Source organism: Artemia sp. Qi Xiang Cuo, chromosome 12 (genome assembly GCF_049724085.1).
Source record: "Artemia sp. Qi Xiang Cuo chromosome 12, ASM4972408v1, whole genome shotgun sequence".
Classification (NCBI taxonomy): Eukaryota; Metazoa; Arthropoda; class Branchiopoda; order Anostraca; family Artemiidae; genus Artemia; species Artemia sp. Qi Xiang Cuo.
In genome coordinates, this window is record NC_142805.1 from 40,486,045 (window position 1) to 40,513,322 (window position 27,278).

General features: G+C 34.3%; 1 protein-coding gene across 1 annotated transcript in view; it reads left to right on the forward strand.

Annotated features, from left to right (window-relative positions):
* Window positions 1-27,278, forward strand: part of skd (mediator complex subunit skuld) — a 75,553-nt gene that overhangs the window by 39,616 nt on the left and 8,659 nt on the right. The window contains exons 14-22 of the mRNA XM_089098110.1: window positions 1,099-1,322; window positions 3,964-4,128; window positions 6,742-6,979; window positions 14,008-14,228; window positions 16,103-16,282; window positions 18,336-18,499; window positions 21,678-21,892; window positions 23,741-23,907; window positions 25,671-25,781. Coding sequence (XP_088954236.1) covers window positions 1,099-1,322; window positions 3,964-4,128; window positions 6,742-6,979; window positions 14,008-14,228; window positions 16,103-16,282; window positions 18,336-18,499; window positions 21,678-21,892; window positions 23,741-23,907; window positions 25,671-25,781 — 1,685 coding nt within the window. The remainder of the gene's footprint in view (window positions 1-1,098; window positions 1,323-3,963; window positions 4,129-6,741; window positions 6,980-14,007; window positions 14,229-16,102; window positions 16,283-18,335; window positions 18,500-21,677; window positions 21,893-23,740; window positions 23,908-25,670; window positions 25,782-27,278) is intronic.

Consider the following 27,278-nt stretch of genomic DNA (forward strand, 5'->3'; position numbering starts at 1 on the left):
TGGTATTTAGGTGGTTTGAGCTAAAGCTGTGTCAAAAAGGACAAGCATCTCATATTATCGGACATTGCTATTCAATTCTATCGACATTGGTGAGATGCACTAGAGTTTTTTTGTTAACATGTTAGGAATATTAAGATGAAAATTTGAATATACCGATTTATGATCATATTTTCAAATGATGTACAGTACATTTGTTAAAAATTATGATAAAACTTTTCAGACATAGATTTAATTTGCTTAAGCAGTAGGCTAATACTTTTTACCCCATCCTGTATAAATTTTTTTTCTTTCTTGCATTATTGAAACCGTGTTGAAGGAGTGTTTAAGACAGTTGGAAAAGAGTTTTTCTCTTTGTTGTTGTGCTTTGACTGGTCTGCATTGTCCTTTTATTTTGTTTATCTTTTTCTCCGACATTTCATTTGATTTCTTATGTTGCATAAAATGTGTCATTTTGTTTGTACTCTTGGCTCTACAGTACTCTATAAAGTTAAGACTTTTTTGGGAAACCCTATCCTGTCAATTTTCTCTTTTTGTAATTATATTTATTAACTATTAAATAGTTAAAATGTTTTCCTTTTGTCATTTTCTATACCCATAAGTACAAATAGGGAAACTAATAAAATGTGGTGAAGACTCTCCTTGTTGGAACCTAGATGGCATCATCAGGGAGGGCAATCTTTTTATTAATTTTTCAAAGTCTAAGAGGAGGGGCTGTTGTGCTTTTTTTTTCTGTGAAAATACTAAAAAAGGTATTTTTCAAAACATGTTGTATAGATTTTCAAGAACGAGATAGATGAGAAGAATTTTAATCCCCTAAAACTGTTTCACCAAAATTTTGACAAGGGCTGAAAAATAAATTTTAGACAAGTATCATCTGTCTTTTGAGTGGTGATTCCTTTGTACCAATCTTCCAGGGTGGACCTTTTTCTCCTGCTCTCCCATGTGCAGGTATATCCAGCTACTCTAACTCTATTCATTGCTGAAAACCAGTATTTGCATTAATTCTCTTGGCTCTTGTTAGGCAATTAATTATATATAAAATTATAGGAAATTAAATATATATACTGTTCCAGATAGCAAATTTCCCTTTTCTTTTAGGTACTGATGACAACTGCGAAGCACTTCCCATTCCTTTGGTTCTGTGTGGCTTTGATCGTGACTGGCTTTGTGTTGGTCCTCATTCATTTTTATATTGGGAGCGACTCACACTAGAGCCCTATGCTGCTCAGAGGGACGTTGCATACGTTGTTGTTACTCCAGATTCCGAGTATTTAGTTTCATGTGTGAAAATGTTTTTTAAGGAAGTTTCGTCCACTTACGAGGTTAGTTGAGTGGTAGAATAATTAATTTAGCTATAACGCGTTATAGGCAATGAAAGTAAGGAATCTAACTTGTGTTGTGGAATTTGGGGGTGCCATCTTGTAACCAAATATGTGACTGTGCAAACAGTTCCATTTGCACTTACATAATTTTAGAAAAAGTGGTTTTAATTTTAGAGCAGTGGCTTACGGCCTCCATCTACAAAAAACACGAAAATTTCGAATTTCCCGGGGAATTGCCTTTGATCGTGTTATTTTTACTTTTTTCTTTTCCTCAGGGGACATCGTACCGAATATTGCTTGTAGAATGCAAGGAGTGGGTTCATTCTAACAGGATTAGAAAGTGCTGGTGACCATTTTAAGCAACAAAAAAGATTCCCCAGATTTGGCTTATCCCAGATTTGCCTCTCACTCACTTGGACTATCTGTCCTGGCTTTGTCTGGATACCTGCAACTACTTAATACTACTACTACTACCTAATTTACACTACTACTTAATATACTACTTTAATACAACCAAGTACCAATATCTGCAACTCAGTCCTGTAGAATGGCAATTTTAGCCAGAATAGAGCCAAAATACTAACAAAAAAATATAATCTCAGATTTGGCTTATCTAGCCAAAATGAAATATAATGAGATGATCACCCTTCTTAAAACTATATAAAAGTTATTTATGTAGTGTCTCCATGCCCAGATTTACCAATAGGCCCTGGCCTAAGGACGAACAATGTCAGCGGACGTAGTAAATTATCACTGAGTGATTTTTTTTTTTCTTAATAAAAACTGGACTGATGTGAGATATCGTCAAGTGCCAGGTGAATTCCGCCGCCGCACTGCCGCACTCCCTATTCACAGAAAACTCATTTTGAAACAACACAGGAATTTCGTGGCCAGATGTCTTGTAAACTGTCACATGTCTTCCAAGAACGGCAGCTGAGAGTTCGGTATCACCTCTCTTTCATTACTTTTGACTCAATCAGTCGCGTTCTGTTCAGTACTTCAACTATCCCCGAATTTTCGTGAGTTTTACCCGAAAATCTCGCAAAGACGCTAGAAACCCTAGAAACGTCAAAGCTTTAAATCGGGCCCTGAGTGTCTCAGTTCCAAATATCATGCTGCTGCACTTGGCCCTAAACATGTATACAGTCCATACAAAATGAGTGGTTATCATAGACCGTTTGTACGGTGATAATAATGGTTAAACGATATTAAGTAGTTTTTTATAGTACAAACTAATAGGGAGGAGGTCATTGAATCTCGGGATTGGGTTGACACCCCGCTTTGCGGGGTGCTTTACTTTATTTTTGTCCGAATTTTTTAAATCCCTCAGGGATTGCACTTCCACAGCAGATTGATATGTAGAAGGAATTTGCCATGTAAGTTCCCGTCATTTAGAGGAATATTTGGATTTAGTGTGCAATCTGGGTGCTGAGGGGTGTCGACTCTCCTCTTATTGTGGAAAAGTAGTTTCTAACAAAAATATAAATTCGAAACATCAACATAAAATTAAAGAATAAAACATCATGAAACAAAAAAAAAATTGTATATTGAGGGGAGGGGCGGCCCTCAAACATTTAAGATAACTCTGAATATGATATTAAAGACGTCTATTTTATATCAAATATATGTCTAAAAGACGAAGATTATGATATCAGTAAAATCTATATATTCTACTATAATTTTACTAGGATTACAGTTCAACCACAAATACAACTTAATGTTTACGATCAGTTTTTGAAATCTGCATTTACTAGTCCATATATATATTATAAATTTGTAGGAGAGACGCTAGACGCTGTTGAATTACAACTAGTATACACAGCTGCGTGTACTGCAATGGACCACAAAAACATTCCACAGCCAAATATTCTCATGTGCTCTTAATATTGGTCATGTTTGTGAGTTAGGTTTGTCCTCGATATGACCTATGTTAATGATATCCTGATTTCATTTTTAATTACTCCAAATGCAATAGAAAGTAATCTAGGGCTTTTAATTCAAATTATTGGTAGGCTTTTAATCCAAATTATTGGTATAGCAAAAACAGGTTTAAAGAGTCAACGCTACTTGTAGCGTGGTGATGTAGCCAGCAAGTTAAAAAAATTCCTCTAAATCTGGAAATATTGAACCACTCTTGTCTGGAACGCCCGAAGACCTGAACCGTATCACTTTTCCCTCCTGTTAAATTCTCAGTTAGAGCTTTTCAAAAGCATAAACGTAATGAAATTTTTGAATGCCCTGGAACTATAAAACCGTACCTAAAACTACTTTTTAGATGATATTCGCTCGTTAGTCACCTTAAACCTGATATAATATCTGATTTCTAGCATATGGTAATAAATGCGTTATGTTTCAGAGAATAAATGTTTGGTAGATACTCGCAACCTGGCGACGCGAGCACCGAAGGCTGTTCCAGTTTCATAAGTCGAGCTTCAGGATTATTACAAAAATTTCTCCAACTAGTTGGGCCTCAGTTCGTCTATAAGTTCTTGTAATCAAAAACACCTTTAGTGTGTTTATAAAAGACAAAATTTATTTTCACTTTATGGTATGAAAATTAATATTTTTTTTTTTTTAAGGGAAGTATCAACTTGGTTGATTAGAATTTTCTGATTTTGATTTTTATTCTTTTATTTTAAAGAATTGTCGTCTTGGGAAACACCGTCCAATAACCAAAGTTTTAAGAGACGGAATTCTTAGAGTGAATCGAAGTACTCTTGCCAAGCTTCAGTCAGAACCAATCGATGAATGGTTCAATGCTATTGGAGACTCCAACGTTGCCACGTTGTTAAAAGCTTATGCTCAAGTAAGTTTGGTCCGCAATTATAATCACGAACCTTGGTAAAGGAAAATCCTCCCCCCCCCCCTTCTAATACCTTCGTTGAAGAAAGATTTTGCCAAAGAATGTTAAAATATATGGGGTGGGAAAGATGCATGGATTGGTAATACTGAATTATGTGTAAAAAAAAGTTTTGGTAAAAAAAAAATTATGTATTTTTAAATTCTAACAAAAAGTCTAAAAAAGTCAAACATTTAAACAAAGTCAAAACATTAAAGGCGACCCACAACATAGGAAAGCTCTTGATTATTACAAAATAATTTACTAACAACATTGCTTTGTGTATGATCTAACCCCTTACTATTTACTACGTAAAAACTAAGATTTTGCTGTAGAATTAAAGAATGCCACTAAAACTGAAAATATGCTGAAATTAACCTAACCAGTTGGAGCCTGTCACTCACAACCAGGGGCGTGCGCAGGGGGGGGGGGCCCCGGGCCCGCCCCCCCCCCCCGAAATCTCACGATTTTTTTCCTTTTCCCATAATTTTCTGATTTTTCTCACAGAATAATGGGTTTGAAGGATTTGGCCCCCCCTCCCCCAGAAACAAATTCCTGCGTACGTGCCTGCTCACAACCTACCGTTTTGTAGACTAAAATCCGACATAATTTTTTCAAAAAAAAATTAAAGGGACATTCAATATTCAATTGATGGAATATGTAATTTTCATAATAAAAAAAATTTGACTGTGTATCTTTTCGGTAGAGCTATTTAAGCTCAGCTGAAGTTTTTAACGTCGTTCTTTACTTTGAGAATGATTAGTATTTTGATTCTTTTTTTTTGTGTTGTAAAAACAATAGTCAAAATACATCCGGTTTTCAGCAAAGTGCAAATGACGAACAAGCATTCTTTGTCCCAGTTCTTCTTTGTGGTACCTCTTAATTGAAGTTTTTTTGTTTTTTCTAGAAAAGTTTAAACCAAAACTGGTACAAAGGTTGAAAATACTTTATTTTGGCTTTTATATCGTTGTAAACACTACCCGTAATTGTGAAAATAGAAACCTGCAAGGATTATGTAAAGAAAGACTCATTTGGTATGCAAAAAAAAAATTAAGAAGCATAAATCTCTTTTTTAATCTGTCTAAGGGCTCTTTCAGTTGAGGCCTCTCAATGCAACAGGATATATGCAATAATAGAACATCAAAATTGATATTTATTATATTATTATTATAATATTATTATTATTATGATATTTATTATATTATTATATGATTTAATTGATATTATTATGATATTTATTATAGGTGCTCCCGCACATTTTTAGCATCCTCTGCCGAAGTGCCTGGAATCTTTAGTCGTTCCATACTAAGGTCTAAAAATCCCGGAAACTTACCAAAAGTTATGGCCTTGTTCGCAGCTAAATTTGAAGAAAATAAGAAATAGTCATTTAAGAACTTCCGACTCGGCTGACGTGGATTAGCCCAGTGAGAGTTGGTTGCTGGTCCAGTTAATTAAAATAAATTAAATAACCGTCAGCCTGAAACGAAAAAGAAGAAGTATGAAAATATACAACGGTTGAAAAAAAATGCAGAAAAGGCAAAACAAACAGTTGATTTACTTCACCAGAACTCGGTTCGGTACTTGGTGTGATAGAATTACGAGTTATGTTGAAAAAAAATTCCAAACAAAACTGGTCAACAATTGGAAAAAAATAAATATAGTTTTCTTTTTATTAAAAAAAAGGTAATAACTTGCGCTTGTACTTTCTGAGACAAAATTAAATTTATTCGAAGACAAGCGTTTTTAAAAACGCGTTATCCCAGACATGAAATATATTAATTTGTTATCTTGCTACCCAGAAAAATAATTTTGAACTTGAAAATGTGGGGCACTCTTGTCATGTCATGTCTGAGAACCCGTGAAACATGTCCGAAATAGGATTGCCCTAAGGTTATAATTTCACTTTTAAGCAATATCAGTTTTTCCAGATAGAAGGAAAAAATAATCTATTTCTTTTACTGATAAGATTTTTTAGGGCAAAAAAGTAACTCAATTCATTGTTCGTCCTTGCGATTCGTACTAAACACTTGCAAATCTCACTTGTAAAATTTTATAGAAAAACCACGCATATGTCTCCTACAAACAACAAATAGTCATATCATTTTGGTGCAGCCATAGCATCCTTCGGTGATTCTCAGAAATCTGACCCGATGCTATGAGTCTGCTCCAACATTAAAAAATATGGAACTTTTTTTTTTTTTTTTTTTTTTTTTCGGCTTTGGGTAAGTGCAGTGAGTGAGTCTCGCTGTGTTTTGATTTATATCGCTCTTATTTATATCTAGCCTTATATTTGTTATCACTGAATTCAAAATCTTTGAGACTGGCTTTAATGAAAATCAAACTCTATTTATGAAATATGTACTTTTCATGATGTACTTTTGGAATTATATGCTCAAATCTTAACCCCAAAATATTTGGGGCTTGGTATAAGTTTAAAAATTTGTTATAGTTTTGATTAGTAGAGAGGGAGTTGTGGATCGGGGAGATATTGGGTTGTATTATTTGCTTTAGAGATTGATTGAGCTTTCACTCTGCTAACAGTACTCTAATTTGAATACTAAATAACTTCTTTCTGTTTAGGCGTGCCGTAACAGCTTGGCGCCTCATTTGGCAACCCTGCCTCTTGACCATTCTCTCCTCGAGTACAACAGCGGCGGGCCAAAGACAATGGCACCACCTATCACAATTACTAACGCAAACGACCAAGAAAATCAACAGCAACAGCAAGCACAACCTACAGAAGACAATTCTATGGCAGCTCAGAATCCGCAATACCCAAATCAAAGTACAAACAATCTGCAATCTCAGTCGCAGCAAGGTAGATATATCCTTTTGATTCTATTTCTTTCTTGATTTTGTTTTTCTGTTACTAAGATACTTCGTGCAATTTTTGCAGTCTTTGGGGGAGGAAGCAACCGATAAACCTGGTTTTTTTACGGTTCATCTTTTCTTCCTAATCTAATATTCCCGCTGTGGGAGTAACCAAACATAATTTGCTGTTTAAGAATTGTTATAGTTTTGTCAGGTATAATTTCGATCATCTTATCCATCTTTAATATATTTTAGAAATATATTGGAATGAAGCTCTATGTAATTGCAGAAAGAAATTAAAAGCGACATGAAAAATTATTTAGACGATGAAATATAAGTTTTGAAACCAGAATATATTGAGTCTTCAGTCAATCAGTCAATAAATGTGTGGCCCGAAATCGACTTCCAATGTAACTAAGTTAGTTACCCTCCAAACAGCATTTAAATAATCCACCAGGTTTTTTTTTTTTTTTTTTTTTTTTTTTTTTTTTTTTTTCACCCTGCCCCCTATCCTGAAAAAAAATTCTACAGATTAATAAGTGCAACACCAAAAATAGCTATGATTTCTAGTATTTCTTTCAGCGTTAGATACTTCATAACTGCTGAAGCTAACCAAATGTAGGGCATAGTAATTTTTCAATGATATAAAAAGTACTAGCCACAATAATGGCATACTCTTTTCATATAAAACAATCATTCAATTTATAAAATTTTATCGCATAAAGAATACTTGAAATAATTTCTCCTTTTCCTAAATTAACAAGCATTAAATAACACCCTGCACGATGTAAATAAAATCCTAATACAATTGTTTGTTAACAGAGGGAAATAACAATATCCGACCCAGTTTTTTCAAAAATGTATGAGGGTTTCATAGCTAATTGGTTAAAGGCAGAGATTCTTGAACTTGTTGACTTGCAACAATTTTAGAAACCTGAAGGAGACATCTACTTCATACTATCCTCTTAGTCTTTTTGACACCATTCTTAAAAACCTTGAAAACCCTGATACTTGGTTCAATCTTTTATTAATTGATCTCCAGAAAGCGTTTGACCTAATTGACCATAATATCCTCTTAAATAAACTGCTGACGGAGTTTCAAGTGAGTCCTTTTTTAGTTAAAATTGTTGCCTCCTTTTTAACAAATTGTTCTCAAGTGCTTAAATATAAAAATGTTTATTCCGATCCCCTTCCTATCTTTTGTGGGGTACCCCGGGGAACTCTGATGAGTCCCATTTTATCTCTTATAATGGTTAATAGCCTCATGATTGACCACGTATATGGACGGCCTGTCTGCACTTGAGGTTTGTTAATGAAATATTAAAAACTCAATTATGACATTACTTGACGATGTCACTCAGGAGGCTTCTTTGTTGAAGATAAAAGTTAATGCTAATAAATCGTTAGTTATGACAGTTAATTTTTTAATTAACTTAAAAATCACCTCCTTCTTTCAAATCGTCAGTTATGACAGTTAGTTTTTTAATTAACTTAAAAATCACCCCCTTCTTTCACAAAGCCCATTCCTCCCAAAATCTCTCGTCACATGTATCAAACTACTTGGGGTGACCCTAACCGCTGACTTGAAGTGGGATGCCCATGTTCAAAATATCCGAAAACAAGCTTCCCCTTCGGTTTTCGTTCTAAAACTTTTGTTAAAATTTTCTTGCCCCCCTAAGGATCTCCAACTTTATTCTTCTTTTATTCGGCCAATGCTGGATTTTGCTTGTCCAGTGTGGCATTTTGATCTTTCTTCAGAGCATATTTATAAGATTGAAGATGTCCAAAAACGAGCACTTGAAATCATAAATGGTGAAGGGAAGGTTCCATATCATTATCTTCTAGGTAAATTCAAGCTCACCACGCTGGCCGAGAGAAGGAACCTCCTATGCCTTCGTTTCGGTACCAAGACCCTGTCCGTTCCTCGATAACGTTTCATCTTCCCCGAACCCTACCTTCCCGCCCGCAACAAACCGTCCCGTATAAAATCCCAAAAAGTCCCCAAACTGACTCCCATCCCTGCTAAACATGAAAGATATCGGAAGAGTTTTGTTGAGTTATACAATAGCCAGGGAAATTAGTCATTAATTTTACTGTTATCTATTTATTTTTTTTCTCTTTTTGAATTTTTCACTAAATTTTTGACTCATCATATTTTTTTACGTTTTTTCATTAATTTTATTGTTCTCTATTGACTTTTTAATTAATTTTATATGTTTTTGTTTTTGACTTTTAATTAAGTGTTGACCTTTTTCATATATTTTTTTACAGTGAATTATGTTTGACGTGAACGCCACGTTCTTTTGATGATATATATATATGTATATATATATTTATTTATTGTGCCTTTGTGATATATATATATAGTGTTTTTTTTTTTTTTTTTTTTTTTTTTTTTTTTTTTTTTTTTTTTTTTTTTGACGTAAAATTCAAATTCGGCAAACATGCTGTGAAAGAAATTTTTAAAATAAAATTATATTCTATTCTGAAATTCTGAAAAAAAGGAAAAACGAACACCAGATTTTTGAACGGAGTTACCATAATTTGTACTACTACTACTACTTCTTCTAAACTACTCCAATTACTACTTCAACTGCAACAACTTGTAAGGCTTAGAGTATTAAGATGAAAAGGTCGTCAAAAGGGGGGTCGAAAGCGCAAATCAGCAATGTTTTTGAACGGCTTACCGTACCAATGTGAAACTTACGGAGCATCATGAAAGGGATATTCAACTGATCAAAGGGCAAAATATACATACTACTGCCGCTATTAATACTGCTGCTACTACTGTTACTACTACTACTAATACAACACTAACACTGCAATTAGTTCTCCTAATACAACCGCAACTACTGTGATTAGTACTTTTAAGTGATTACTGCTCGTACTATTAAGGAAAAGTCTATAAAGATAAAATTTGAGAGAATATTGATGGCAAATTCGGACTAACAAAAGACACTATGTTCATTTAGATTGTCAAAAGAGCTTATCTTAAGAATTGATTTGTGTATTAATTTAGAACATCGGGTGTTGAAGGGGATGTTGAAAAAAAAAGGTGATATGGGTATACTGCTACTAATGCTACAACCGCTACTACAACTATTGCTACTACACAAGCTAATGGTATTAAGGTGATGCTTTCAAGGAATATTTAGACAGATGTAGGACTTGATCAAAACGAACTATGATCATGTAGATTGTCAAAAGGGTGACAGAGCAACATCTCAATAACGGCTTTTATTATTAATTAAACCCTTCAGGGAAAGTTGTGGTAGATTTTGAACTAGACAGAAGAAGCTACGTTTATACTTTTAATACTACTTCTACGGTTAATGGAACTAATGACACTAAGGGCAATAAGTTAAAACTTTAAGGGGACGTTTAAAGGGGGAGTTTTAATCAAAAGAAAAAAATATATGCATGCATAAGGTATATATACTCAATATCATAGGCAGCGCTGCTCTGTCATAACTAGTAATATCATTGATATTGTAAAGGCGCTAATTTGATTGGAAATTAAAGTTCTAATGCCCTTTTTAAGAGTCAAAAGTGATTGGAGGGCAATCAGCTTTCCGATTCTGTTTCCCTAAAAGAGACTATGTCAATATTAAACGAAAAGTAAAGAACTCCATTAAACCAAAAATGAGCAAAATTAAAGTCAAATAATTTACCAAGCGTAAAACTACCACAAATCAGCATCAATAAATAAAGGAAACCCAAAGCGAACAGAAATTACTATAAACAACAGAGTCAAACTCAAAACGAACAGAAATAAACCTGATTAGTGTTTACAATCCCTATGTCTTCTCAAAGCCAGAACATAATTTGCACTTTACTGAAAAAAAATTGTTCAATGTTTTCACTTTTATAACTTTGATAAATCAAAAATTATTAAGATTTTGAATAAATTTGAGTATATGTATATTAAACTAACAATACACATTCATTTCTTCTTCTTTTTTTCAGTAAAGTGCAAACTATTTTCCGGCCTTGAGCAGGCATAGGTGTTATGGGCCCTAATCATGTTAATTTCTGCTCGTTTTGAGTTTGACTCGGTTATTTATTGTAATTTCTGTTCGTTTTGGGTTTCATTTATTTATTGATGCTGATTTGTGGTAGTTTTACGCTTGGTAGATTATTTGATTCTATTTTTGTTCATTTTTGGTTTAGTGGAGTTCTCTGCCTTTCCTTGAAAAACTTATTTTGTGGAAAAAGTGTTTTTTTAATTAATATTGGGAAGAGGCGTGAAAATATTCCTCCTGAGTATGCTATCAGAAGAAAATTTTACTTTTCTTCTTTTTTTTTCAAGCTATTATTAGTAGCTTCAAAATGCTTCAAGTTGCTAATTGCTTCTTTCATTGTTTATAATTTTCTGAGCTTGTTCGGATGGTGGCAAGGGGTATTCTGGATACCACCGCTTTAAACATAAAGAACTTGTACCTAGGGATACCCATACAGCGATGCCACAACTGTAGCTCCAGGCATTTCCTAGGAAATTAGCATTTATAGGATTTCATCAGGTTATAAAAATTGTCCCTTCTACCCATTAAACCATGAAAAAAGTCTTGAATTTTAATATTTTTCCTTTTGTTTTGCCATCAATTGCCTCATATTCGTAATTATTCTTTACAATATTGTAACAATCAAGGTGGATCCCCAAGAATAATGAGCACGGTACTGAAACACCCTTTTCCACGAATTCCCATTTTCTTTTTTTTTTTCTTTTTTTTTTATTAGAGAAGAGCAATAGCGTTAGAAAGTTTAGCTAAACGGGTCCAAAACTAGTAGGTTTTTTTCCTGCGATTGCTCTCTTTGTGGAAGTTCTCTTAAATATAAACTATTAAATAGGCTTCTAGTATGATCTCCATTTTTATGTTAAATTTTCAAATAGTTTCAACATTTCCGTTGCTTCTTAAAAAGATTGTTGTAACTTGATGAGAGAGAGAGAAATTTATCCTAAACAAACCAACAATTTAACATCAGTTTAGCGGCCACCCCAAGAAGTAAAAACTTGTCCAAGAGGGTGGCGAAAATACACTAACATAACAAAAAAACAAAAAAACACTTATCTATATCACAGTCCCCAAACAGCACCACCAACCTTACACCTTAACCATCACCCCCAGGAGCTATAAATATTTACCAATATCTTAAAAAAAAAAAAAAAAAAAAACACTAAAATTCATACTTACTAAAAAGCATTCCTTTAATTGCTATCTTAAATGAAGAAATCACCTATATTTTTATATTTTGATCAAGATGGTTCCAACTTCTGATCCCCCTATTAACAATGAAACCATTGATCGGGCCGAAATAACCAGCGGAATATTAATTTCTGTAAATGATCTAGTATCATAATCATGGACGGAAGATCTTAGGTTTGCTAAGATATCAAAACACGGGAGGTTTATACCCTTTTGAATCCTAAAAATGAATAGAAGTATATACAACTCCCGTAATCCGGAAGCATGATAAATAGAATTTTTAAAAATGTATAATTCTCCACAAATTTGTAAAGCAAGATTTTAGCGAGGAAGGTAAAATCTTGCTGGTTTTACCAGCAAGTTCTAAGTCAGGTGATAAAAGTAGGGGAAAACACAATCATATTTGATGATTTCTTTTCGGTGTCCTATCAAACTATTTCAATAAATACCACTTGTCAGCATATATTGGCAAAAGCCATGATTTTCTAACCTAATAGCACTGGCGGATCCAGGTGGGGGGCGCGCGCCCCTCCCTAGCGTAGTTGTGGATTTGGGGTTATTGAATATAATATTTCTTTTTTAGAGGGTGAACAGCTTTTTAATATTTTTATGGCGGGGTGTTTTTTTTACTTACTATTTTTGTACTTGTACTTTTAGATCATTTTAATTTCAACAGATTCAGTAGAACTTTAACCTTTACCAGGTTTTAGATTAAGTTTACGACTATTTCCACTACCTACCTACGGCATAGAATATTAGAGGTTCCCTTTAAATTGCTGGTATTTTTTTTTTTTTTTTTGCAAGCAACCTATTATGCGGCCCCCGCTAAAAAAAAAAATCCTGGATCCCGCCCCTGCCTAATACGATCTCTAATTATCTTATGCCTGGTAAGCGATTAGTGTTCACATAAGGCTTGCATAAAATGAATTCTAATTTGAAAGTCTGAATAGCCATTAGATGTTGGATTTTTTGTTCACTTGCGCTTTCACCGTTGCTTTAAAAGAAACTGTTTTATCTTAGTGTCTGTTTTAATGGATGTCTTTTTATGTTGTCCTGTTGACTTTTATCTGTATTTTTTATTCCTAATTCTGCACTAAGAACGGTCGAGCAGAGGCCTCGAAAGAAAATGTTGCATTGTATTCCGAAAACCCTGCAAAGGAAACTTACAGTCTCTTGGTTTGAACAACAAAGAAAATCCATTGGATTGAAAAACAAGGAAAGAGGCTGCAGTCACGATATTCTAAATCGAAAGCATCTTTTTTTTTTCCCGTTTCTCTTTCTCCGCAACTAGCAGGGCACTGATACGTCATAGAGGGCTGTTTAATGGCTCATTTTAAATGAAATCGCTACATATAGTGCCTTCTGTAATTAAAAAAAAAAAAATTTGAAATAATTTCAATCGCTGTTGCAGTGGTAGCTGCAACCTAGTAAATAGCTGCTAATTAAGAGAATCAAGGTTTTATCTTCATTTAAAAAACAAGTCCTTGCCTCCCCTCCCCTACATTTTCGTGAATCGGTGTCACTGCCAATGTCCGAAATGGTCTAAATTTTATGACAAAACACCAATTGAGTGGGTCATTATTTGCATTTTTTGGACACAAAGTGCAAAGTAAGCATATATAAGTTGAAATCCCGACGTTTTCCATTCTTCGGGGTTTCACAAAAATATTCATATTAAAAGAAAACAATAACTTTGAGTAGAGATGTTGTTCTATAACCAGATTTAAAGCAGGGATTTTAGAATACTCTCAGGAATTTTAGGAAGCTTTTGTTTTAATTTATTCTTAAATTCAGTGACGTTTATTGGTCAATAACAGTTGTTTTGATTTAGGCACCGAAGAAGCCCCGCCTCCTGCTCAAGAGCAAAATAATAATGATGAAGATGACGCCGACCCTCCCACAATCGTCGTTTATGTTCTCGACCCATTTAGTTACGGGCCCTTTAAGAATGATGTCAATCTAAGAAGGTTTGGAACTATTGGTCTATTGCGATGCTTAAATCAAATGACCCAAGCTCTAAGCGAAAACCTTCAAGGAAACATAGTTGTTCAGGTGCCTTTCTTTTAAGATTTATTTACATTATTTCTGTGACTGTTTATTTGTAACCGTTTAGGGTTAATACTATTACTACTACTACTAATGACTCACCGCAGCACCAAGCCGCCTGAAGCCGAAACAGCTGCGCACGCTCCTCATCCATCCCAATCTATTCAAAGCCTCACTCTTTACACACTCCAGGAAGTTTCCATTTCCATTAAATCATTCTTTGACATTCCACCCCAACCGCGGACGACCTGCTTTCCGTTTAGCCCTAAACGGTTGGCCAAAAAGGACAATCTTTGGTAATCTGTCATCCTTCATCTGCAGAACGTGCCCTAGCCTTCTCAACCTTTCTCTCTTTATAGCCCTAGAAAGTGGGATTGAACCATACTTTTAACTGTGAAAAAATAACTTAGCCTTGGCTTTTCTACTTTTAACATCTTCACTGCTCCCACCGTCTTTACTAATAATGCTACCAAGGTAACCACCTGATCAATCTTTCCGTTACGCAACGTCACCTTTTCATCTTCGCTTATTCCTAGCCTTAGTGACTTAGTCTTCTTAACATTTATTTTGTTAGACTAAATAGCGGTCAGTCAATTTAGGTTTTTATGTCTGAAAAAACTGAAGCAGAAACAATCTGGTTTTTATTATTCAGTAATGAAAATTGTTGTTCTTATGGTGCAATTACACATCAGCATACCTCATTGACATTTGCTCTAAAACTAAAGAAGGAACATTGTGTTAAGGCTTGATCATACCTTGCCTGGCTGATCTTTTTTTGTAATCTGATTCAGGTGGTACATTATTATTTATGAATCTTGAAAAACTTGGTTAGAGAACTTGCAATGCACGCAGTAAGTAGATGGCAGTAGAAAGAATAGTTTGAGGTGGTTTATAATCCCATATAAAGGGGTTGTCAAAATCAATGTTTTTAAAAGAGCTTTTTTTAGAAAATATCATTAGACAGGATTCCATTTGAATGCGTCTTTTACTTGGACAAAGATTTTAATTGAATTTGTAGATGCAACAAGATCTAAATGGCTTCAACAGCGGATAAACAAAAACATTGAAAGTATTTTGAAGGTCCATATGTTTGACGTCTTTTTAATTTCAATATATATGGTTGACCTCTGAAAGGTAAATTTAAAATAAATTTGAATTGGTAATCTTTTATGTTGATACTTTTCGTTTCGATTCTATATCATTCAATTGTGTAGAGAATAAGAACTAAATAAAAAATTCAAAACAAATATTGGTATTATTGAAGCAATTTTTCTGCATTTTTAGCAATATTTATGACTTGAGGATCAATATATAGTTCATCAATTTATTTTCTACTAGTTTGAAAGGGATTTGAAATGTCCATATGGTTGACATCTTTGTAATTTCAATATATAGTTGATGTTAGCCTTCAAACGCAAAGGGAAGTTGAAGGAATTATCCTGGTGCCGTGTTTCTCAACATATTCATCCTTGCGTAATCCTTATAATAAAGTATATGCATAAAAAAGGTAGCATACCATATTCTTTCCTCATATTTTGAAGTAGCGGTGCCTTATGAGATATTGATGCTACTTTGGCCCTGGTCTTCTTTCTTTTCTTTGTTTTCTTTTTTTTGAAAAGAATGGTTACAGTAAGGTCTTATTTTTTTAATGTGTTGAAATGCTGAAACGCGGAGTTTTGTAAATAAAAAAGAGGAATCGTGGATTAAGGGATAAACTTTCCTCTATTGTTGCATCTCGTGTAGTATGTTCGCTTCTAAAAATGTTATATGGATCAGTTTGTATTAAAACGTAGTGATTTCGTTCGTAGTAGATTCAGGAGTTTATGCTACTATTCCAAAATTATACTATTCAAAAAAAATTAAATTATGTATTATTTCAGTTGATATCAATGGAATCTGTGCTGTCGATAAAGAACCAAAGTCCTCAGGTTCACAGAGCAGCTGCTTTTCAAGTGTATAGTCAGTGTCGGCGTTCTTTAATTCACCAGTGCAATGTTGTCAAATCCTTAACGGGACTTGGTCCTGCTGCTCAACTTGACGCATTTTTAAAGGCTCGAAGTGTAAGTTGGCTTTACTTTTATAGTCGATACAACCTTAACTTTACAAACATTTACTTTTATAATCGATATTGTTTTAACAAGTTTAAGGACCTAGTTTCGACGGGAGGTTGAGAGGTTTGTGCTGTTCACCTGGGGCCTGGGCTCATGAGAGAGCACGCGTTAACTAATTGCTTGCTATTCTCCAAGTCATCTAAAAGGGTATAGTTGACTTAAATTTATATTAGTTGAGTGTAACAGTTTCAAGAGAATAGAACGTTCAATGATTCTGTTCAATTCAAGGCTTTATTCTATTTACAAAAACTACATTTTATAGAAAAAAAGAATACAACTAAACCATTCGGAACAGTTTAGTTGCACTGATTATTTGCACGTAATGAAACGTTGCTCATACTACGCTAGATAGCGTTTTTTGTCGGTTAGTTTCTGTATTTGTATAATTGTTACAAAGTCTGTAAAGATCTCATCTCTGGAGCTTGGCTCAGTTCTTGGAAGCTCCGTGGAGACCTAACTTGTTATTGGTACCTTCATGTCGGCCAAACTTAGGAATTTTAAGTAGAATGAAGAAGTACGTATTCGAGCGATGGGTACGAATACCTTTATATCTGGCACTAAGAATATCTGGTACTGTAGAGACAGCATTTGGTCCCGTTATTTTTTACAGTTAGAGCTAAATCTTGGCAGATTTTGGATTTTTCCCTTGGGGTTTACTAATTTAAGGTTGTTTTTTATGTTAACTTTATAAGCTGTTTCTGATTTGGTCATGAAAGCTCAGCTGTAGCTGTACCAGTTTTATTTGTTTTATTTGTTTTAATGAATAAATTTATCTAGACCAAAGGGCTGGAAGTTCTTTTCAGTCTATCAAGGACCCTCAGAGTTCTTGCAGAGGATACTTAGTCCTTGAGACAGCCCCAATGAAAGGATATATGGCAGACTAAGGTCTGGTGGGTGCTCAAAATCAGTCTTAATACTGCTCCCGAAGCTTTCACAGATTCTTTTCGGTCAATCTCGCACTTCGTTTTTCTCTCCAACATGGTGCTGCTAGGCCACCAAGGAGCACAAATTAACTTGCAAAAAAAAAATCCCAAAGTTGAAAAGAAATAACAGGATATTACATAAACATACGTATACTTAATATATATATATATATATATATATATATATATATATATATATATATATATATATATATATATATATATATATATATATATATATATATATACTTCAAAAGCAATTTACTGCTTATATATTTATATCAAGCTATTTTTCATTGCTGTTTTACTGTTTGTTTTTCTTAATATATTTTATTTATTTATTCACTGAATAAGCTGTCAGATCAACACACAACGCGGCGGGACCTTGTTGTGTGTTGAAAAAAAGGGAGAAAAGAAACAAACTATAACAACTAAACTGACAGTGAAAACGCAAAATAGATACGAAAAGCAAAAAATGAATTGCAATTAAATCACTGAATAAGCATATATAACCAGTCGAGAAAATTAACTTTTCTATTGTGCCTCGCTATGCGTCTAGAAACTGCGATTTCAGGATCAGCTACTTTGGATTTTGTAGTGACTTCGTATTGCTGTGCCGCGGAGGCAGATGAAGCGAATATTTCGCCCTTTTTTTGTACTGGTTTCTTCATTGTAGTTTTTTTTTTTTTTTTTTTTTTTTTGCGCTTTTGTCGAACGAGCTTAGCTTCTGTCATGTTCATAATATGGACTGATCTGATTTTCAGTCTCAGGTTTTTTTTTAGTGTATATATATAATATATCTATATGTACATATATAGATGGAAAGCGATCCAAAGAGAAGACCTAAGAGTTTTTGGTTGATGATGTTTTGAGAAGTTCAGAAATGACCTTTTTATTAATTTTTGATAAGAAGTAAAAACTTACTAAAAATTATTGACCTGGTATTAAATCCCCGAGTTCGGCTTCGAGCGATCAATTGATGAACTGTGAAATTTTTGTCTTTTTTTTCTTTTATCTAGAATAGCCCACCTACATCTACTCAAATTCTTAAATTATAGTTTATTCTTGTTTTCTTGCAGGAGCGTTACAAGATACCCCACCGATTGTACTGTCCCCCTTATGTGTTGGCCCCTGTATGTGAAAAAGGTTCAGAGAATGAATTTGGAGGTAATAGCCTGATGTCGCTGCCAAAAGATAAATCTCAAACTCTATATGTGTCATACTGTTTGTCACATGATCAAAGGTAATTTCTATCTTTTGCAAAGCAGTGGTTTCGTTGTTGAATCCATTTGCTCCCCAAAACAGTCCACGTAGAACAGTAACAGAGACGATGTTCTAACAGTCATCTTCTCGAATAAACAAGTTTAAATTTGGCTCGCGTTGGTTTATGTCTTTGACTACGGAGAATGTTGTAACATTCAGGGTGAAATTGTTCTATTAAGAAGTTTATAAAGAAAAAATTTCCTAAGAAAAGAAGTTTAGTTGAAGAACTTTCCTCCTCATTTTAGGAGGGTAGTGATCTTATTTTTAGAAGAATTTTATAAGGAAATAAAAGTACAAGTTAATAGCGAATCAAGTTGTTTGGTCCTAAAAGCTTTATAAATGCAAGGAGTGGAGTCATTCAATTCTGCTTTTGAACAATTAATATTTTATTTTTATATTATCCGTAGAATTTCAATTTAAAAACATTATTTTTAGCAGAGGATTGTAGAATAACGAGTATTTTATAGTAAAGGATTTTTTTCAAACCAAGAATCTTGAGTATATTTGGAAATTTCAATTAATTCTGCTGGATACTTACTTTTTGTGCTAAAAGAGAATAACATAACTTGTTGCTGAACCAACCTGACATCTCTAGATCTTGAATTATGTTTTGTATGAATTCCGGTCAAGCGCTTACCAGATGAATTCCGGTCAAGTGCTTACCAGGGCTTGAGGGTTCAGGTTCTGAACTTAGGGCCTACTATGGACCTGACTGGTAGTGTAATTGTTACCTTTCAGTTAAACGGACAGCTTCTGACAAACACCCGTTCAGAAAAAAAAACAATTTCCATTCAACTACTATAAAAATTAACTTTAAGATGTAAAAAAAGGGTCGTTCAGTTAATTCCAACATCTCTATTCATTAAGTTTAATTAATGTATTGAATGAGTGTGTTTCAGGTCACAGGAAGAGGTGTTCGAACGCTTGCCACCCCCGCCCCCCCGTTCGCCCTCTTAAATCTCCACAAAACAAAATGAAATGAGATTGTGTCTCAAAATTTTATTCTCCATAAAATCCGCCTATTATATGATTGTTTTATTTGACCCCTATATCCCCTTTTCTGGAATTAACTCCAGATTTAATTAAGTATAGGGTCTAGTGTCGTTAGAAATTGTTACCCGGCGTCAAAGCCGGCCTCGTTATTTGTTGAAAAATCGCTCTTTTCTTTACAAAATCATAAATTTATTAGAAATATGGCAGGGGTGATCGTGGAAACTTGGGACGGGGCCCCTTCGATGGGAAATTGAGTTCTAGTTTCCTCTTCCAAGGCCAAAAGTGATTGAAGGGTAATCTCTGAAACCCCCGTGGCATCCAAAATTTTCAGATATGTCATTCTACTGAAAATACTCTATTAGAGGTCCAGTAAATATGCTGTCATGGATTACATGCGCCAAGCTGCTGCAGGGTAGAGGACCCTAAATTATGAAAAAAAATTTGTTTTTTACACTTATGCTTATAATAGGAAGAGATGGGACTGGTCGATTTTCGCTGTCTGATTGGCTTGAAACATTCAGATATCCTTCACTAAGCCAAAAAGACGACACATTTTTGTGTGGGGAGTGCCAGGGCCCCAAAAATGGGGAAAACACTTGTTGGATCGTTTTGAAACTTATAGTCAGAAGGTCTGGGCCAAAGGGCCCTAATGTACAGAAGCTAATTGGGGCTGGGGCAATTTTTTTCGATTGGCTATCGTATGCATGTAAAGTTTATTATGTGTGTATTCCATCTACGTAAACTAACTTGAATTCAATGCTACCCATCCAAAATTCCTAGCATAAAAAATTTTGTATAACCTTCGTGAAAGGAAGAATATATATATATATATATATATATATATATATATATATATATATATATATATATATATATATATATATATATATTTCACAAGGATTTTTACAGATGGGTAGAAGTCCTTGGGTCGAGGAAACCCAATTACAAAAAAAAAAAAAATCTAGTTCTATAGAAAAAGTGCTGAGAAACTTCTTATTTTTCAAGGAGCTTGAAACTTACGTCCATAATTCTCAGGGCCAAGGGGACCCTGATGCACCAAAAAAAATTAGCTTGGGCGCCCCCAAAAAAGGTTAAAAAAGCCCTTTTTTGGTTGGCTTAGAATTTGGCCAATTGCATTTATGATTTACAAATGATGAATGTATAGAAGAATAAAAAAAAAACGGATTTGAACGCTAATTAGGAATCTTTTCCGATTGCTTAAATATTTTCGTTTAGCCCAGACCATAAACAGGTACTGGACTCAGGAATATTTCCGATTTTCCCAGCCCAAAAAGATGCCCAAAGAATTTTTGTTTTCTAGCGGCTTGAAAATTATATACGTAAGCATGTATTAGTAATAATAATAATAAAAAAAAAGAAGAAAAATCGAGAAGAAAATTAAATAGTGATATTAAAGTCTAAAATGAGCGGAAATAAAGTCATATAACAAGTCAAACTTAAAGCGAACAGAAATTACAATAAACCAAAAGTTGCAGCCTATAACGGAAAGAAATTACAGTAAGTAATTCAAACTTAAAAATAAAAGGTATTACTGTTGATGGAACCCAAAACGAACAGAGATTAAGATGTACAGTCATGTTGAACAGAAATTACCACAGACAAAGGTAATAAAACCAACCCCTTACAATCCTTTAAAAACTAGAATGCCGTCTGCACCAGCACTTTTTTTTTTTTTTTTTTTTTTTTTTTTCACTGCGAATCGATACAACGCAATATTTCTTTCAAAATTGGTTTGTTCTCTTGTTATTGAAGTTCTCTTGTTGTCCCCGTGCTCTTAAGATTTCAAACCGATCAGAAAAAAAACTTTGTTGGGCCTATTTTTGGGTTTCACAAATCGCTGCAACTAAATTTTGTTCCTCTTAGATCCGTATTGCTCGGTCTACATGACCATTAATTTACACATCGTCTGGAGATAAAAAAACAGGAATTTTTATTACTAATATATGCTCGAAATATTTAACCATTGTCTGCTTATTTTATTAAAAAGATTTGGCATTTATAACTTTTGTTTGGTATAATTTTGAATCCTTTCAAGTGAAGTATGGTTTTTCTATTAAGGTTAATGACACGTAGCGGTGCTAGTCTTTTTTGGCACTACCCAACTTATTATAATTCAAAAGGGATAAAAAGGCATTTGTTTGTAGGTACCTGCTTGCCACCGCTACAGATGATCGTGGTGAATTAAGAGAATCGTGTACAATATCTATTGAAGTTCCTCGGAGGAGAAAGCGAATATCGGCTCGTCGGCATGCTCTTAATCGCTTAATGGATTTTATTGTTGGAGTTATGTCCCAGGGAGTTTTACCATGGAGACTAGTAATTGGTCGATTAGGAAGAGTTGGCCACGGGGAGCTTAAAGGTTCGCTTTTGCTCTTGTCTCTTCTGATTTCTTTTTCCTATCTATCTATCTCTTTCTCTCTCTCTCTTTCTTTCTCTCTCTCTCTTTCTCTCTCTCTCTCTCTCTCTCTCTCTCTCTCTCTTTCTCTCTCTCTCTCTCTAACTATCTCTCTCTCTCTCTCTCTCTAACTTTCTCTCTCTCTCTCTCTCTCTTCTCTCTCTCTCTCTCTCTCTCTCTCTCTCTCTCTCTCTCTCTCTCTCTCTCTCTCTCTCTCTCTCTCTCTCTCTCTCTCTCTTTTTTGTCAGTTTTTCTGTTTTATACAGCTGTAAAGGCAATGTACTTTAAAATGTATTCTTTGTAACCTGCCAGTTTGCCAAAATGTTTTATATATATATATATGTTTATATATATATATGTTTATATATATATATGTTTATATATATATATGTTTATATATATATATATATAGTTGTATGCTGCCTAGTGAACTTGAAAATACTATTATGCTGAATTTAACCTAAAACACAAATCGTTCAGATGCCAAAACGTTTGCATCCATTTTTAAAAAAAAGGATCAGATTTATTGCCAAAAATACTGGGTTAACTCTTAACTTTACATGATTAAAGGCGATTTCTCAAAATATGCCTTTTACTGATGGTTAACAAGATATGTCCCCTAATAAAGATGTGTTTAATTTTCGTAGGCTAATTGGGCGCATCGGACATTTTCATATTTTTCAGGATAGTGTTAAATTAAAGCTCTTAATTAAATCAGAAGTTAAGCAAGGTTGCGTTCTATCTCCATTTGTGTGGATAATATTGATAGAACTTTATCCCAAAGAGCACAGGAAAGGAAATGGGAGAACACAGAATCAAACTGGGAAGTAAAACTCTCCTAAGACTTAAATTATGCTTATGATTTAAGCGTCCGAGATGAAAATGTTAGTAAAATGATTGAACTTTTAGAGGTTTTGTAAGTTTGGGGTGCAAAAATAGGTTTGAAAATTAATATCAAGAAGAGTAAGTCATTAAGACTAGGACTAAGTGAAGGTAAAAAGGTGATGTTGGGTTACGAGAATATCGGTCAAGTGGGCAGCTTCATTTACCTAGGTTGTATTATTAGTAAAGACGATTTGTGTAGTGAAGATGTTAAAAGTAGAATAGCGAAGGACCAGGGTGGTTTTTCACAGTTGAAAAGGTTTCGAAGAATAGGAAGATCTGCGAATAGGAAGTGTGCGAACCAATATTAGAATATTGGAAGGTACAATGATGACAGTGGTCAATTATGGTTCTAAAGTGTGGGCGCTCTGAAAAATGGAGGAGGATTTGCTAGAGATGTTTTCCAGAGAAATTGTCTACGGATTGTTTTGGGTACCCGACTGACTGGCCGATTCTCAAATAGTAAGCTGTACGAAAAGTGTGGTTCAATCCCGCTTTCTAGGGCTATAACGTGGAAAGGTTCAGATAGTTAAGACACGTTCTGTAGATGAAGGATAACAGATTGCCAAAGATTTTTCTTGCCGGCCAAACAAAAAGTAAGTTGTCCCCAAATGGGAAGGGAGGATGTCGTAAGGAAAGATTTAGGGGGAACGGGAATTCCCTGGGAGGGTGTAGAGAGGGAGGCTTCGGATAGATTGGGATGGAGGAGTAAAGTGCGTAGCTGGGTTGACCTCAGGTAGCTTCGTGATGCAATGAATTTTTAGTGGTGGTAAATGTATTCTGGACACAGAAATCCATTAGAGAATCCTGAGCACAATAGCTAATAATTGGGGGAAACTGACAGATATGCTCTTTGGTTTTGTTCATGGCCTTTTTTATTCTCCTTTTTGCAATTAGTATGTTTTTAGATTGTTTTTCTTGTTTTTTTAGGCTGGAGCTCTTTGTTAAGTAAACATGCTTTGCAAAAGATATCGCAGCAAATCGGTGATATGTGTGGACAGTGTGGATTGATGTCGCCATTGGAGATGCCAGGCATTATATCAGCGTGCCTGATTTCATTGGAACCTGATTCTGCCATACAGGTTTTTGCTGATCAGGTAATTCAATTGGTTATTAGAATTCAACTGTGTCAACTTAGCGAAAAAGTGTCCGCAAATTAGCGGAATGAAACATTCGAAATTCTAATGCGACTAATATTGTACTTCATAACTCAAAATAATGTTGGCTTCATTTTTCTTTTCTTTTTAATAGTATGGCCGACTTGAATTTTATCTCTTCTGTTCATAACTTTAGAGTACCAGAGACATTAAAAGGAAAAAAAATTTTGCCAACTAACTCCATCTTCACTCTGTACATACCTGAAATCCAATTCTCTCCGCTGTAGCCATAATTGAATCATTAAAGAGGCAAGTGGAAATATTTCTTGTTTACAAACAAGGCCAACCAAAAGTTTGTGACCCTCAACTTATCTGCAGCTGATTGTGTAGCAATCCAACGATCAATGGTACTACAATCAATATGTTCTGTTGAGCTATTGAACAAATATATGCTAGTGGGAATATGTAAAACGTTAAGTAATAAAAGCGGCATTTTAAATAAGAAGATAGTAATATTCTATTGATTTATTAGTAGTCAATTAAAGGGATAAATATAATTGACTAGCGTTGTTTAATTTTTCATTCTAAAAAGATGCTTTAGTTGGTAAGTGTTATAAATAATAATTTGTAGTTTTTAATCTTGAATAATAATAATTATATCTATATTAACGCTTAGCTTAGATTTATTACTGTGTTTGGCTTTTGCTACAACAATCAGGAAAATCGCACTTCTAGTTCTTTTCATTCATCTTCTGCCGATTTTTCACAGACGTTTCCGGTTTTCCTATTTTTTAAGACGTATATGGTTGTGTACGTTGAATCCGCTCATCCAATTGAAAGGATCGGGTTTAATTTAAGTGTCCTTGGTACTTGGAGCCAACTTTTTTTTAGGTTTCACGGTGCCACCATCTAGCACTAGGGCTCGCGCTAACCCGGATAATCATATTTATTTTTAGGAAAATAGAAAAACTAGGATGAGCCTCGAACATTAGTATAATCTTAGAAATAATTTTTAATTCACAGGTGCAAAGTGATGTGTTCGTAGTTGCCAAAAAAGGTTAATAATTGTGGAATAATAAGATTCGTGGCATTTCCTGGTTTCGGAAATTTACTTTGACACATTACAAGAGTATTAACATTTCGCTTTCTTTATAAAAATTAAAAATAGCCTCTATATTAACATGCATTAAACAATACAAGAAGATGAACAAAAATATCTTAAAAATTTTAAAAAGAATTTTGCTGCGAGAAAAAAATGGAAGCTTAGGGTCGTCATGATGTTTCATAACTATTCAAAAACAACTCTTATTTCACGACTGTCCCAGGCTTCCATTATTAGTATTGAAAACAATTTCGCGTGTGAAGCATAAGTTTGTTTGAAGTACCAAACAAACAGATTAGTCTTTAGGATTAATAAGAAATGATATACAGGTCGTGGAGTTGGATGGTCTTACATATATCCCGTTTATCTTTGCATAAGCTCATATTCAGGTGCCTCAAATACAATTTTGGGTTTTCTATTTAATACTCTTAAGCTAAACTTTTATATGTTTAGCAAAAGTGTGTTTCAATACTGAACAACCTTAGTTAGAAACCAAATGAATATGTATTAATTAAATGATTTTCATTCATGTAGTATCTAGGTGTTAATTTACCTTTTTATGCTGTGGCTGTGAACTAAAGAGACTGAAATGATTACTTTAATTTCTATTTTGGCTATATGTTTATTTCCTTTGGAGTTTTATATTTCTTTTCATTATTAGGTGACACCAGATGACAGAGCAAGTAACCAAACAGCCATGGGAAATCTTTCAACTCCAGAAGATAGTAGTACAACTCATATTTTGGTGTTCCCTATGTCTGCTGCCACAAGTGTATGTATTCCATAGTTTTTATAATGCCACCGTAGTAGCACAAAATTTTTCACTTGAAATTGCTTTTCTTTTCTTTCTTTTTTTTCCTTATTTCTCATACTTCTGTTATTTATAGTCTTGGTTATTTCATAGGTTTCTATTATTTTTTTTCTTGAAATAGAATATTTTAAAAGCAAGCAAGTCTGTTCTCCCTCCCTCCTCTTCTCTGTCTCTCCTCTCTTTTCCCCTCTCCCTCTATTCCGCTTTCTCTCTACCTTCCTCTCCCCCCTGTCTCCTGTTTTGGGTAAAGTTGTATTTGCGGAGTAAAAATTAATATTGAATTTAAGTGAAGGCAAAAGAGATTCTTTAAAGTGCGAAAAGAACAGGTATTATCCTGTGTGTGACGGACTGTCATCCCGCTCATTACGCTAAGTTCTAATCACCAATTGCCTGTGTCTTGCACTGTAATGATTTCAGTCAATTCCTTGTAAAACTTAGCGTAAAAGGGGGTCGAAAGGGAAAAATTCCCCTTCATATCCAAGATAATTCTTGTTTTCGTTGTTTTAATATTGCTTTTGACTTTCATTTGAAAAACTTGCTTTTTAGGTTTGAATTCTTAATTCCTTTCTCTGTTTCTTAATTTCAGCTGAAAAGATCTTTTAAAGGTTAAACAGTGGAAAATCTTTCATTAATTTTTTTCTGAAATAAAAAAAAATCTTAATCTCCTGTTTTTATGATGAAGTTACGCTAATTTTCCGCTGATAGTATCTGCTAAGAGTATCTTGAAACTTGACCACATATTTTAGTTTTTTGTCATCAGGGAAGCAGATTTTTTATACGTATATATTGCTGTCAAAATTCCTTCTTTAGAGGGTTGGTTATTCTTGTCACTGTTCGGTTTATGTTGAATTTCAGATGATCTATTTGAATTTCAGAGTACTGATTACACTGGATTTACATGGGGTTTTCATTCCTGGTGTACACAAGGGCCAAAAATTTACCCTCTGATCACTTGGCATAGGCAGCGCGCTAGCGCTGCCTAAGTAAAGAACGATGTGGCACAGTGTGTTTGTGTTTTTTTTTCATACCCGGACACTTCGTATCGAAGGACTTGTCGTAGAAACTTTGAAAAGGGCTCATTCAATTGGAAATTGGGGTGGCTTGTGTCCTTTTTAATAGTCGAAAGTGATTGGAAGGCGACTAACACCCCTTCAACGCCCACCATTTCCCGAAACACATCTAATAAAAATTTGAGATACCCATTTTGTTCAGCGTAGTTGATTTACAGATAGACATTGTGTTTTTGAGGACAGTCCCCTACAGCCCTTAGGGCAAGGGTTGTAAGTTATGCCCTGGGGGCATATACGATTTTTTATAGAAGGCGTTGTCGTAGAAACTTCAAAAAAGGCTCATTCGATTGGAAATTCAAAGGGCTAGTGCTCTTTTTAATAGTCAAAAGGGATTGGAGGGCAACTACCTCTCACGCCCACCTTTTCCCCAAACAGATCTAATGAAAAC